Raw genomic sequence first — 14,306 nt, forward strand, 5'->3', positions numbered from 1 at the left:
GTCTGAGGAGGTCAGGCACTTGGGGAGGTGGGTACGGTTGCATCGCAGGAGCAGCAGCTGTCGAGAATCGGAACGTGACTGCCGAGCGTCCGGGCGTCCACGGGGCAGATCGACATCCAGCTTGACTGCTCGCAGGAAAAACATCCCAGGCGGAAAAGAGCAGCCACCTGCCATCTGGGCATTTCTGAAGGTCATCTTCCCCTCCAGCCCTTCTGCTGACGGCCCCATAACGCTCCACCAGCTAATAGCCACGCTCGTCCTGTGCCGGGCTGCAGGGCGGCAGGCGGCAGCGGCGTGCTGCTCGGGGCAGAGCCTCCGCGGCTGCGCGGCAGCTTTCTGAGCCAGCAGCAGGTCCTGGAAATTCATCAGGCTGCAAATTCATCTCGGCCCCCCAACTAGCAATGCTACTGCAATGTTTTAACTCATCTGCTTCCCAGCACCACAATGCCGATAAAACACCCCGCAGGAGGCCAGTCAAGCGACCCACACCCAGACTTAAAGGTTCAGCCTGCTTCTTGTCTTGTTCTGTTTAGAAAAAAACAATGCAACCCAACAACTGCTGGCATTTCTCTCAGTCTCCTGTGGCCCTGGGCCACTAAAAGTCATTGTGGAAAACACACAAATGAGAGAGCACAGGCACGGTGCCGCTGCCACCGCGCCGCAGTCCCCTGTCCCAGCACAGCGAGCCAGCCAAATCTGGGGAGAAGCCGCGGCAGGCAGTTCAGTTCAGAGGTACCTCAGGAAAAATAGAAATCTCAGGAATCCCAGCAGGTCACTGTCCGTCTTCTCGGCACACCGCCTCTGTGGAGGGGATTCCCCAAGGCACTGCAGTACAGTAGTGCAGGAATTACAGGCAGGAGATGGCTGAAATGGGGGTGGCAGAACTGGGAGGCCCCTCCAGAAGATCACTGTGCGTGGAAGTAGATAGGCTTGACTTTTCCAGACAGGATCTTGGGAACCTGCACAGAGATGATCTCGGCCATCATTTCGGGGTAGTCCACACTCACCATATGTGCCTTAATGAGAAGGTCAAATGTAAACTGATGCAGATCCTTGGCAATCTGGGAAAGGAGGAAAATTCTGTTAAGCGAGAACTCCCAGCTCTCTCTCCCCCTGGGAGACAGCGGGCGCACGTTAGCAGGCACAGCGGGCCAGGGCTGGACCCTGCTGCTCTGCTCTCCGGCCCTCGCTGCCCCACTAGCAGTTACCGGACGGCAGGTACACATCCCCAGGACGGGCGAAGGAACGGCCTGGCCCAGAAGCACGCGGCGCATCGTGCCACGGCCCTGCAGGCTCAGACGTGACTGAGTCCCATGAAAACAGGGATGTATAAAACCGGCACTTTCCTACCCCTACAGAATCTTGTCTTACGGTGTGCAGGTACTGCTGGCTTCACGTACTCAGAATTACGTTTTGCCGGTAGCCATACAGCCCTACGGGCATGGAGCTGAGCCCCAGCAAAGCTCCAGCTCACGGTTCAGCAGTACAGCTTTAATCACAAACGGAGAACTTGTTTTCACTGCTGTAATCAGAAAATATTCCCTGGGGGCACTGAGATTTTGAGCTGTTCTGCCAGGCTGACAATGGAGAAGTATCCTCTACAAAGAGCTCACAAAGGAGGCCCACAAACCAAGCAGGAGAGTGGTGACTGCAGGGAGTGACAGGTGCAGACACCGCCACCCCCCCGGCAGAGCCAGCGCCTGTCCTTTCCCTGTCACTCCAGCTGGGAGCACGCTGCCGTTCTGTCCCCGCAAAGAGTTAAAGAACAGACCACAAAGAACCCCAGGATGACTGAGCAACCCAAGTTAGAAGGGGCCTCAAAAGGTCACCCGCTCCAACCTTCCCCAGGCAAGCAGATCCCAGCACCCTGTCCAAGCGCATCCTGAAAAACCTCCGGTGATGGGTCCCTACCACCACCCTGGGGAGTTTTTCCACTGAACAACCACTCTCACTGTTAAAAGTTTCTCTAATATATAATTTCTTATGTGCACAGATAGACATTGCACTGTCCTCTCTTACGGGATGCACGGAGTCCAGGACCTTGGTGAGCTGGTAAAATCGCCGAGAGCAGGAGGTAGGGTTCTTCCTCTTGCAAGCGATGATACGGTCAAGTTCCTTAATGTAATTCATTCGAAGTTCATCAAAGAGCTTCTGGTTCTTCAGGCCATCCACTGGAACTGGACCAAACATGGGAAGCAAAGGGTAAGAGGTGCCCAAAGAGTGGAGAGAACACAATAGCAAGAGGAAGGCTGAAGAAGCGGTCAGTCCTAATGCAAAGATCTGCCCACCAGCACTATGGGCTGGCTGCCGGCACCCCTCTGCGCAGCAGCGCGTTGGCTCTGAGCAGCTCGGATTGAAGCAGAGAGGAGAACACCCACAGCCATCCCTCGGGGAGCGTGAGTACGTGCACATGCAGGTGCAGGGAAAGCAGCAGGTGCCTCTAGGGCGATAACAGCGAACAGCAACCGGAGATCTGCTGAGGAAGGACGTGAGTACTCACTAATACTGAAGAAGAGTAGAGCCTTCATACAGAGGAACTCCTGGGGTGTGATCTGGAGCCACCCGAACTCCTGAGAGAGGTGCCGCATCCTGACACACTGGCTGTACATCCTGGATTTGTGCATCCGGTACCTGGCAGGGCAAGACGCGCAACGCGTGGGCAGGAGAACCAAGCGTCGGCTGTGTGACGCGGGGGAGGACGCGCTCTGCCCGACCCCGCCACCCCGGCCTCGCCTGGCATGGCCCCGCTGCCAAGAACCGGAGCTGTCTCGGGGGATGCTGGCAGCAACAAGCCTGCACGCAGGAGAGGAACCCTTTCCAAAATGTCCGCGTGTAATCCTCTTCATCTGGAAACGGATGACTACCTGGGATCTGCAGGGTCTGCTTGACCCTCTGCCTTCCTGAAAAACGACCGCAATGACGCGCCAGATGTGGGAAGGGACGCGAGGCTGAGCTCGGAGCTCAGACACAAGGCGTGGTTTTCCTCGCTGCTGTGCGAGGTTTTAAGCTGGTTTTAAGCTCCCCTGCCTTAGCGTCAGCAAACCCTCCCAGCTCCAAGCTGAGGGCACCTCAGAGAGAACCCATCAGAACTTAAAATATGTGTCTGTTTCTCTTTCTGCTGGCTCCAGCTGACCAACCAAGCTGAAAAGAGGAGCTCAGATCCCTCCAAAAAAAAAAGGCAAATCCGTAAGGACCGGCCCCTCACACCCAGCACCAGCACTTGCTGCTGCACTGGTGGAAGCAGAGCCTGTGGCAAGGCTGAGGGAAAGGGAAGGGGACCCAGGGGAGACACCGCAGCTCTCCGTATTGCTCAGCCACTGCGGAGCAGCTAGAGGGGAAAGGCAGGGCACTCCTGTGCTTTGCTGGTCAGCTCTGCAGCCACGATTACTCAGGCTGCACATTTCATAAGCAGACGGGAAAGCAAATTCCTTGTCTTGTTCTCATTTCTCACCTAGTCTGGCCCAGAGAAAGCACAGCGCTAGGTTGTTGTTATTTTGCACTTACTCATTGAAGACCAAATCTGGAGCGAAGTAAAGCATCCTGGAATTGACATTGGTGAAAGATCTCCAACCCATAGCAAAAACCATAAGGCCCATCCAAGAGTACTGGATTATCGACATCTGGTCGTCCACATGCAGGTTGCGAAATCCTGTTAAAAAATGGGAGAGGGACGTTACAAATTAATACTAGGCTCCTGCTGTTACCAGGGCTGTTTTCGCACAGGCACCAGCTCTCCCCGCAGCGCTCCTGCTGTGTCAGGGTGGTCCAGGGCCTGACCTCGGCTCCCCCGGGACACACGGCCGGCGACACGGCCACAGCGCCAGCCGCCGGGCACTCCCACCCGGATGGGCAACCAGGAACAGCCGAGCGCAAAACGGGAGAAACTGGGGAGAAAGGGGATGCCCAGACACAAAGCAACTGGGAGAAAGGGGGTCCCCAGACACAAGGACGGGATAAAACACACAAGCAGCAAAGCGTTCTGAAGGCAGGCAGTGACAAGCGGTAACAAACGACACCTTCCCCCCGCGCGTCTCAAAGGCCTTCACATGGTGTTTGAAGGCTGTGCAAGAGCCAGGGCGGGGACCAAGCACCGTTCTGCGAGACTGCACGAAACGGCCGCAGCAGGACGGGCCGGATGGCTTCCCGAAGTCCCGCAGGACGCAGCCCAAAGTGGAGGTGCGGAGCAGGCCCAGCGCCCCAGCAGCAGGCTCGCCCCGCCGCAGCCCTCGTTCCCGGCACCGACGCGACACCCAGGCCGCCGCGTCTCGCTGCGCCGCACGCCCCGCGGCAATACAATCACCGTACCACGCTCTCCGGGCGCCAAGGCAGAAACAAACCTCATTAACCAATTACCTCCTTCGGTGCTGTCCCAGCACTCAAGGAAATAAGATGAAAAACTTCCTCTATTTTCAACCCATTAGGACTTAATCAAATTTAAGTAAATGGATTTTAATGCATAATGCTCACAGCCAGCAAGTAACCCCCAGGCCTCATCACAGGGTAACAGACTGCTTCAGCACCTCTGTCAAATACACAATGCATTTAGCTAATGACTATGAAAACGAACACCAAAACCTCTGCTGAATCACCAGCTAAACAAAAATATCAATTAAATTCAAATCAGTGTTCCCAGATGGCGTTGCACAGTGAAATCCCGGGCATGTTTACAACACAGGCACAAACATCACCTCCAACTCTGTACTTTTTTCCAAATACTTATAAGTAGTCAAGTGTAGTCTGGTTTCAAGAAAATCATATGTTACTGCAATCAAACATTAAAGCAATTCCAGCGCCTCCAGCGTACCATTGCAGTCCATTGAGACGAGCATCTGCCTCATGCCTGGGAGGCTGTCAATTGCAAACTGCACAAGTCATGTCTTACTGCTGGCTGCACTTGCCTTACGTTTGTACACCTGCCTTTCAGCTTTCATGTCTCTGGATTAAAAAACTGAAGTGTGCGCAGGCAGCATCCTGCCGAACGCAGAGGTGGTTTTCATCTGGAGGGCGCTCAGCCACCGGCAACACGAGCCCTCCGGCAGCCAGCAGGCCAGCGAAAGCAAGGCATCTGGGCCACTCACGGACTCATAAAATCAGCCATACTCTTCTCTAGGACATGTCTAAGTTGGATTTTCATATTTAATTACAGCGCTGCATCCTATAACAAAGCTTTCTATTTATCCAGTGATTTGGTCAGAGATGAGTTCACTGCCTAGTAAAACCTAAGCCATTCACAGTGACTGCTTCCTTGAATTTCCTCCAGCTCCATACTTGCCACTGTTCTCGTGCCTGGCCTAGACTTTCTGAAAAGATTAGAAAAGATTAGTTAATTGCAGAGGAGCCATCCTGCCAGCGCCTTAGGCAGGACTTTGCAGTGAGCAGGCAGTGAGATGGGAGCAGGGAACGCTCCCACGCCAGCCCTGAGTGATGAGGATGAACACTCCATCAGTCTCCTACACGCTGATCCCCCCAGATCCATAAGGTTGGGTTTTTCCCTCATGCCCATATTCCAGGAGCGAGGCCCATAAATCCGACTACTTTTCATTTGCTGCCAGATAAAATGATCTAACAGGTCTGAGTGCCGATCTAAATCAACCCTAACGCCTTTACTGACATCACGTACAGGGAAAAGGGAAAGCACGTACTTCTCCCGCTTAGCCTGAAGTGGACAGCTTTAATGGATTTAATCATATTTTTAAATTCTGTGTTTCAGCAGATGTCTAGCAAGCTGTGGTTATTTAATCTTTCCTTCCCAGGGAAATCACAGTTTGGTTCTACCTTGTACGCAGAATTTCAATTGCGCAGGGTGCAAAGGGCCGCACGTCACACTCTCTCCAGCGCAGAGAGGCTGGCATTGCCACTGCGGGCAAGCAGGACGCAGCAGTGCTCCCACCTGGAGCAGCCTTGTTTCCAGGATCCCAGTGAAACCTCGCTGAAGGAGCGCAGGAACACTGTGCTGCGTGCTATCCACTCCTGGCACACAGGTGATGCTGTGTGGTGGTGCAGGATGCGAGGTTCATATTCACTATTAACCAGTATTAATCCACGGCCAGCGCGATCAGGCTGAGGCGTTCCCCTCCTCCCACCAGCAGCAGTCACCGGAAAGTACTGCCCCTTTACATCGCTAAGTACCTTCACTGACATGCAGGGCTGCTTATGCTTAGTGAAGCCCACGCTGGTGCCAGATGCACTTCGCGGACAGGGATAGGGACAGGGGGATAACATTCCCACCCTTCCCGCGGACCTGCTGCCGGCCAGCCGACCCTGCTGCTGGGCTGCCTCGCGGGGCAGGGGCCAGAGCCGGGTTTGCTGCTCGGCGCCAGAAACCCCCGCTGAGAGGGTGCCTGGCTGTCGGCCTCCGGCACTGCTCTCCTCGCGCTGCGGCAGTTGGCCAAGCTCTCCAGTCCGCTCCCCCTGCACCTCATCAGCAACGGTGTTCATTAAACTGCCTCCAGCCTCCCAGCCGACCGCGTGAAGATCTTTCTGTTTTGATAAAAGCAATTGCATCCCGCTGATTTAAATTGCTTGGGTTTTGTTTCCATTACTTCTTCCCCTGCACGCATTTGTGCCTCTCCCGAGCGTCAGGCTGCCCAGCCAACCTGCAGACCCGGGAACCGCAAACACCTCCGCTTTATTACTCAAAGTATCGTTCAAATAAATTATAGACAGCAAACCACCTCTGGCTGCGGGGTTGCATCCCGCACATTTATCCGAAAAGCGAGGCGGCCGCGGTGCGCGCAGGGAAGGGCAGTGCCTGGGCACAGATGCCCGCCGCGGCGCCAGCCTGGCACTGCCAGCGGTGCCCGTTCGATGCCCGGCTCCCGGCAGCACCAGCGCCAGGGCAGGCAGAGCCAGCTGGACCGCTGCTCCAGCGAAGGGGCCGCGCAACCACCGCCCGGAGCACAAAACGGCAACGGCGCTGCGGTTGTTTACTTCTTCCCTGGAAAATATCAGGAGGATGACTAAGTGGCGAATTTGCAGTTATTACTGTTGAATGCCAGCGCTGGCACATGTCAGGGAACTGCTGGAGAAAGTCGAGCAAAACAAACTGCCTTTGCCTCCGGCTCCGGGCACCGTGATGCTAACGGTCAGGCCAGCACCAGCTCCGCGGCCGGTGGGACCGGAGGGCAGGCAGCGTCCCACCACAGCGCACCCATGCAGGAGCGCTGGGCTCCCTGCCTGCGGAGGGGGTTGTGGTTTTATTGTAACGGCTCGGTGACCGCTCTAGGTGTAAGAAGATCAGAATTAATTTTTCCCAGACGCTGTTGCTGGGATAGCGGCCGCGGGAGGCAGCAGTGCAGCAGCAGGCACCGCCGCCCCGCCACACACCATGGGGCCAGAGATCAGGTGCAGCCCAGGAGAGCGGAAGCCTTTGATGAGGGGGTGGTTATGATGAAGAATGTTTTTCAGAGCACTCTCCCTTTCCATCAGCACTCCCGCAGTTTTACAGCCTCAGCCCCCGGACTGCCTGCCAGGTTTGGTGGTGTCTCCCTGTACTTTCCTGAAGAAATCCTGATGTCTGGTGTAGATAAGCCAGAGGAGAAAGCAGGATTTGTCTCTAGTTTCACAAGCCAGGTGAACCTTTTCTGACTCAAGAACATAAGAAACAGAATGGGCTGCTCTGCACTTAGGCATACACAGACTAACAGCCCCTGGCACCACCAGTCAAGCCGTTCCAGGGGGACGGCTAGATTTCTGGGAACGTCAAACGTCTGCCCACAGTTCATCACCAGGTTTTGTCATACAGTGGCAAACTTACTTTGCCTCAGTTTTCCCTTTTGGTCATATCACCCCGCACACAAAGAGCAGGATCCTTGCTTTCTGTGGCGTTTCCTGAGTAACAGGGCCAGGGAGAGGAAGCAGCTTGGTATCCCAGTCGCAGGGATGCTGGAAGATGTACTGGATCCCGCTGCGCCCAGAGCGAGCTGAGCCTCCTGTAATTTCACCCATTCAGCTGGCAGGATTACGACACGCAGCGGGCAGCGTGTTACAGACCGGTAACCGCTGTGCTCAGAACCAAGGAGCGAATCCAATGAAGCGCATGCATCACCGGGATGTTTTCATTTATGGCATCTGCTGTTACCGCTGGGGAACTCTCCAGCCCTAACGTGCTCCCATACCACGACTCTGAACACATCGTAAATATAGCCCAGCAGCCTGTCAAACAGGAGCAACCCGAGTGCCAGGACAAAGCCCTTTGGGATTTTGTATCTCTCTTGTTATTTTACAACTATTCAGTGTGTGAAACACAAAAGCGGCGAGGAAGGATCTCTCCCCTCCCTCAAGCCGCAGCTCCTTTTAGTCCAGTTTCCCCCATCTCACTTTCACACCATGAAGCAACACACTTCCGACTGGCCCGGGGAATTTCCCCTTTTCACCGCTTCATGCAGGTTACAGGACGGGGCTAACACTTGTTCAGGGAAGCCATCTGCTGGACACAGCCCTGGAACCCCCACGGCAGAGCGAGAAGAAAGCAAGGCCCTGAACTCCTGACCAGCACAGCCCCTCCAGCACAGGGAAGCAGAGGCATCCCTACACAGAGCTGCCTGCTGGGGGTCATCAGCGGGGACAGACCCCAAACCGCTAGTTTCTGCATACTTTGTCACCCCCCGGTCACCTCTCCCACCAACCAGCCACCCAGAGGAGACACGGCTGCAGCCCGCCTTACGGGGATGTTACACAGACAGGCGCCCCATGGAGATGCTCCCCAAGAACTGTGTGATGGTGGGACACAGCCTGCAGATCGTCTCCTCCGAACCCTCCCCTCCAAAGCAGGGGGCTTTAGCAATGTGCCAGGGAAGGGGGGGAATGTGGCAGTTTTCTTCCCCACCTGGCAGGGCCTTTGCCCATTTGACCACGTAGACCAGTTGCCTCTCCCCGAGCTCGTTCAGGCTGGTCAGCAGGTTGGAGAAGGAGTCTGGCTGGCTGTTGTCGTGGCCGGCACACACCACACCAGGCTCAATGGCCTCCAGGACGTTGAGGAAGATGGGCTGGCACTCGTACCCATCGATGCGCGTCATCACCATCTTGGGAGCTTGCTCCTCTGTGGGGCTGGATGAGCTGGCTGCCTCCACATCATCTTGTGTCTTCAGGTTACCCAGCTTCTTCAGCTTGCGGGCTGTGGAAATAACACATTTTAGTGTGAGACTTAAAAATGAAAAAAAAAAAAGCTTGAGGTTTCTCGGCCTCCAGCTCCATCACTTATATTTATGAGGAAAGGGAAACTGCAGGCCAGCAGCAGCTGCTCCTTCAGCGCACGCTGCCCAGAGAGTGCTGGCACCGCAGACCTCTCCTAAGGACAAACGGGAGCACGCACTGCGCAAGGAAACCCATTTGCCATTAATCTTACACGGAAAAGAACAGGCATCATTTACATCCCCAGCCGTGACCCACCTCACTTACACTTTCTCCCACTTAGAAACGGAGAACAAGAACTGGGGAAAAGAGAGAAGACGTGACTTGGTTCAAACTAGTCACACGCAATTAAAGAGGGAAGGAACACAAGCAAATGAACTCAGCAGATGGTCACGTTCCAGGGAAAAAAGCCATTGCACTTGGCTGCTCCAGTGGGATTGTTCCATCCCAGGCCGGAGTGGACGTGGGCTGCCAGCGAGAGAAAAGCCGCTCCCCGCCCAGGCTCCCGCCGCCCCAGAGCCAGCTCGCCCAGCCGGGTCACTACTCTACACACTATGGAAAACACATTTAGAAGCTAGCAGGCGGCTCCACGGCTGTTTCCCTGGAGTCTGCCCAGCCCACCACCGACGAGGAGCGGGCTCGAGCAGGGGTGGCCTTGGCTTCAGGAGCAACGTCAGGAGAGCGGGCTTGTGGGGCGGGGACCACGGCACCCAACGACCGTGCCCGTGTCACCGTGCCGAAGAGGCTCTGCCGCACACCCGGCTCCTCGCTAGCACGGTACACCAGAGCTCCAGAACCCTTCGAGTCAGGGTTCACCGAATTCGCTATCTGCATGGCAGTGCTCAGCACAACACAGGTTGGCAGCTGCTGCAGATAGGAACAGCCTTCACCCCTCACCGACTCCAAAAACCCTCATTAATTAGAGAAAAACAGCCATCGTTTAATTCAAGCAGAGAATGTAACATCAAACCAATTGTCCTTGGGGTTTTGGCTCCTTCATTACATGATACTTATCTCAAATTTCCTTTCAGCTCTAATTAGAAAAATAAGCAGCAAAACATAAAAATGTCGAGTTAAAGTGCAGCTTTGTAAATCAATTCAAAACGCTGATCTTTAAGTAATGTACTTTGGATGATCTACTGTATGAGCAATTAAGACAGACTGCTCTGTAAAAAGGGAGGAGAAAAGAAGTCATGAAAATAAAAGAGAGCCAGAGGAAGCAAGGCCGTGGTGCCGGGCGGCAGGCCAGCCGAGCTCCCCGCTCCGCCCCGCCGCGGCCGCGGGGAACACCGGGTCCGGCAGGCTCCCCCCGAGAGCCGAGCCCCCGGGGCAGGCTTGGCACCGCTCTCCCTGGAAGCTGCGCTGGGGTTTTGCTCTCCACCAGCAGCACGGGAGGCGAGGAGCGCAGAGTGCCGATGCCGCGTTTCCAGCCATCCGCGCGTTAAGTGGGGAAGGAGGCACAGGGCTGACTCCACCGGAGGCAAACACCGCGTCTGGTCGTGCCCGGCACTGGGCCTGTGGAGACGGGAGTGTCGCTAGGAGAGAAACGCTCCCAGGATCAAAGGAGAAACAAAAACCAAACTGCATCTTCCAGAGATGAATAACCAGTGCCCATCAGGTCCTGTGCATAACTGGAGCTAAACCACAGTACAACATATTACAGTATAATTATTTTTTTTTCTTAAAAGTTGAATTACCCAGTACTAAAAGATATTGAATGAAGTAAGAAGGAGCAAGCGACCGACCGTGCTGGCGCTGAGACTGCAGCCACAAACCAACGCCCTTGGCGCTGGCAGGCAGGGAACGGTAACAGCTCCCACGTCCGCGCTCTCCAGGAGCAGCTGCTCCACAGACCCCCGTACCACAGCGGGACAGCCTCACAGGTATGGAGCAGCTTACGTTCGTCACCCACGCAAAAACCCTGTTCGCTGGCAGCTCCTACTCGGCAGCTACTGGGAAGAAAACCAGAAATAAAAGGCCGCTGTTACACTTTTGTTCTGGCATACTAGCTAGGCAGAAGCCTGACCTTCTCCAGACCACGGTGGGACGAAGCCCAGCACGGGTCACCCGGAACAGGCAGTATTCCGGCTCCGTTAGCGGGACAGCAGCCTGGGGAAGCCTGGAAACGCGGCCGCGGGCACAGCACCTGCAGTCCGGCTCGAGCCTCATTGGGGAAATGTCGCAGGTATTTGAAAAAAGGCTTGGAGGACATAACCATACGGCATCACGACGAGCTATTCACCAGCGCGCAGACCCCCAGGAGCACGCTGCGGGGCGACGGCCCAAGGGACGCACCTTTTAAGCCACTTAACCTGCCCACCCTCCCGCCAGGCAATTGGGAAGCCGCTGAAGGAGCACGCTGGGCTCCAGCATGGACTTTCCACGAGTGCTGGGACTTGGGGAAGTCCTGGGGACCTGAAAGAAAACTGCCTTTGCACTAGCACGGACAGAAATCCTGCCAGCCCCAGGCACGCACGCTGATTTCAGCTGCGGGCAAGATGACAGAGAAGCTGAAATGGGACTTGACTTATATCCTGTTCTTTAAATTTTTTTATTCGCATCAGCATGTGGCTTGTCAAAACAAGGTCCTGTCAAGACATCAGCATTTTCTGACAAGATCATTTTAGCTGATAATTACAATAGTACGGGTATACCAGACACGTTTAAGACATCTGAGTCAGTCCAGCCCACACAAATTAAAAAAACTCCAATGATATCAAAGCAGAAAATTAACCATTTCTACTGAAGTCTGTACGACAATGCAAAGATGGAAAAACAGCAACGAACGTTAAGGGCTGATCACTGAACAGAGAGAGTAAGGTCGGCTGATAAGCTCAGTCTGTTACAGCAAAGCACACTTCACGGTAAGCAGATACACTGAGCAACTGAAGAAGTGAGCCACAACAAAGGTCAAACTGCATCCTGGGCTGGCAGGACGGCTCAGCGACACGGCGCTAACGGGAGCCCATGCTGTGCCACGGAGGAGAACACCGGCCTGGAGAGCATGGCCCACCGCCCGTCAGCATGGAGCGGCTGACACCGGGACACCGTGATGAGACGTTCACCGTACGAGGGAGATGCTCACAAACTGCAGAAGCCGTAAGAAAGGTAAAGAGCAGACAACACCACACCTTGCAGCAAGGCCATAAAGAGTTTCACTGAGATGGCTATGCAGAAGGCTAAAGGGTTACTAAGTCACAGCTGACAAATACCCACGGCAGGGACAGAGACTCAATAAAAGCAGGTTTTTAATCTAGCAAGCAAAGCTGTAATAAAGATCTAGCTGCTGGAAATCAAGGACAGAGAAGATGAAAAACACAGTACATCTATCACAACACTGATTGTAATTAACTGCTGCAGCTGGGTGGCAAAAAATGTGTTAGATTCTCCACTGCTGGAAACGCTTATGTCGATACCAAACGCTCTTACGAGACACAAGCTCTGCCTTAACCACAGTAACCGGACTGGATTAGCGCTAAGCACAGGCACGGCTCGCGCCTCGGGCTGGTACAGGACACCAGCAGTTCCTACAGCGGTTTTCTAGCCCTACCATCAATGAAATGAGCTGAATTTCACACCTTGGGGAGGCTCTGTCTCAAGCCAGGACCGACGCGGGGCTGAAGGTGCCGAGCAGCCGTCCCGCAGCACAGGGGCTGCCAGCGCCGGCCGAGGGCAGAGCCGCCCGGTCCTTGCAAGGGGGGCGGCCGGCGGGACCGCGCTCGCCACAACCGAAATGCACCGGCAGCAAACGGCCAGGAGCAGCCCCAGATGCAGAGCTCTGCCGCTCAGCGGGAGCCGTGCCGAGCGACGCGCAGGGTTCAGACCCCCGCAGGACAGAGGGGCCCGATCCCCACCTCTGCACGGGGGCTGGTGGGACAGAGCACTAGCAGAATGGAGCACACGGAACGGCCATTATCACTTTCTTTTTTTTCTTTTCCCACTCTTTGCCTTTACAGTCTTGATCGGGAGAGCAGATTCTGTTTAATGGATTTCAGCTTGCGGGTCAGAGTGATCTCAATCAATAACCAAGTGCTTCGACATATCGCCGCTCCGTGCCAACGCAGAGAGTCCTAAATAAGGCACACGGCGTGTCTCCTCCTCCCTGGGAGCCGCGGGTCTGCTGGTCGCAGGCAGCTCCATTATACCCACCAGTGACTGGTAAGGAACAGGCAGTAAAAACAACTGTTTGGAAGGGTTTGCAAATGCTCTGCCTCTCTACTGTGGGAGAAACAACTGCGGACAAACTCATAGCGTGCATGTTTTTAACAACTGCCTTTAAACCAACATTCAAAACAAATGTAAAACAGACCAGGCAGAACAGGTCAGGGTGACCCAAAGAGCTTAAGAAAAAATAGGAGGGAGGGGGCTATCAGCACTAGCATTACTTTTGTCAGAGTGTCCTGCAGAAGCTTACATTGATGTATGTCTTCTCTTACTTAAGGAAAATTCACCAGAAAAAAGCACTTAAAAATAGGAGCACGCTTGGTCTGGAGGGCATTACGGAGCCCTTCTGCTGGCTGCAAAGCAGGGAGCTGGGTTTGGCTCCTCACTCCTGGCCCCCAGCTCGGGAGCCCAGGGATCCCAGCATCCCGGCCCCGACCCTCCCAGGTGGACAAGGGAAGGGCTCCAGAGGAGCTCCCTGGGAAGCCACGGCTACAAACAGCCACTGACAGCCAAAGGATGGCCATCAGGAACTCCGGCAAGAAGGCGAGCGGGCACGGCTCCGGTTCAGGCTCCTCTGCCCTCGCTGCCTGCCAGCCGCGCTGGGCGAGCGGGGCCGGGGGCAGGCGCGGTGAGGCACGCGGGGCACAGAGTGGGGACAGCCGTCCGTGACTTCAGCAACAAAACCGCCTGCTTGGTCGCATCGGGTGGACTGGGCACCTCCTTGGTGCTCCGACACCGTGGTGCGCCTCTGCGTGTGCCCCCGCGCATCGCTCCCCAAGATGCAGAGCGGCACCGGCCGCTCGCCTGCTACGGAGGGGGAGCATGAGCGAAGGGCGGTCAGAGCCAGCGCATGGGGCTGACCTCGCCAGTCTGAGGACTGCATTGCCTCGTGGGACGTTTGTTTAAACCAGAACCTTTTCGGCAGCAAGAGAAGGCTGCAGCGGCCCAGGACCCATCTCCGCTTCCCCGCCACGGCCTCTTCACGCCGTGGCCCATCAGCCCTGCTTCTC

At 55.3% G+C, this 14,306-nt stretch overlaps 1 protein-coding gene across 1 annotated transcript in view; it reads right to left on the reverse strand.

The window, feature by feature from the left end:
- Window positions 1-405: 405 nt before the first annotated feature.
- Window positions 406-14,306, reverse strand: part of AR (androgen receptor) — a 44,436-nt gene continuing 30,535 nt past the window's right edge. Inside the window, exons 4-8 of the mRNA XM_086756106.1 lie at window positions 8,828-9,115; window positions 3,505-3,649; window positions 2,501-2,631; window positions 2,020-2,177; window positions 406-1,061 (exon numbers count right to left, since the gene is read on the reverse strand). Coding sequence (XP_086612232.1) covers window positions 906-1,061; window positions 2,020-2,177; window positions 2,501-2,631; window positions 3,505-3,649; window positions 8,828-9,115 — 878 coding nt within the window. The 3' untranslated portion in view covers window positions 406-905. The remainder of the gene's footprint in view (window positions 1,062-2,019; window positions 2,178-2,500; window positions 2,632-3,504; window positions 3,650-8,827; window positions 9,116-14,306) is intronic.

This window comes from Chlamydotis macqueenii, chromosome 11, assembly GCF_036417535.1.
Source record: "Chlamydotis macqueenii isolate bChlMac1 chromosome 11, bChlMac1.mat, whole genome shotgun sequence".
Classification (NCBI taxonomy): domain Eukaryota; kingdom Metazoa; phylum Chordata; class Aves; order Otidiformes; family Otididae; genus Chlamydotis; species Chlamydotis macqueenii.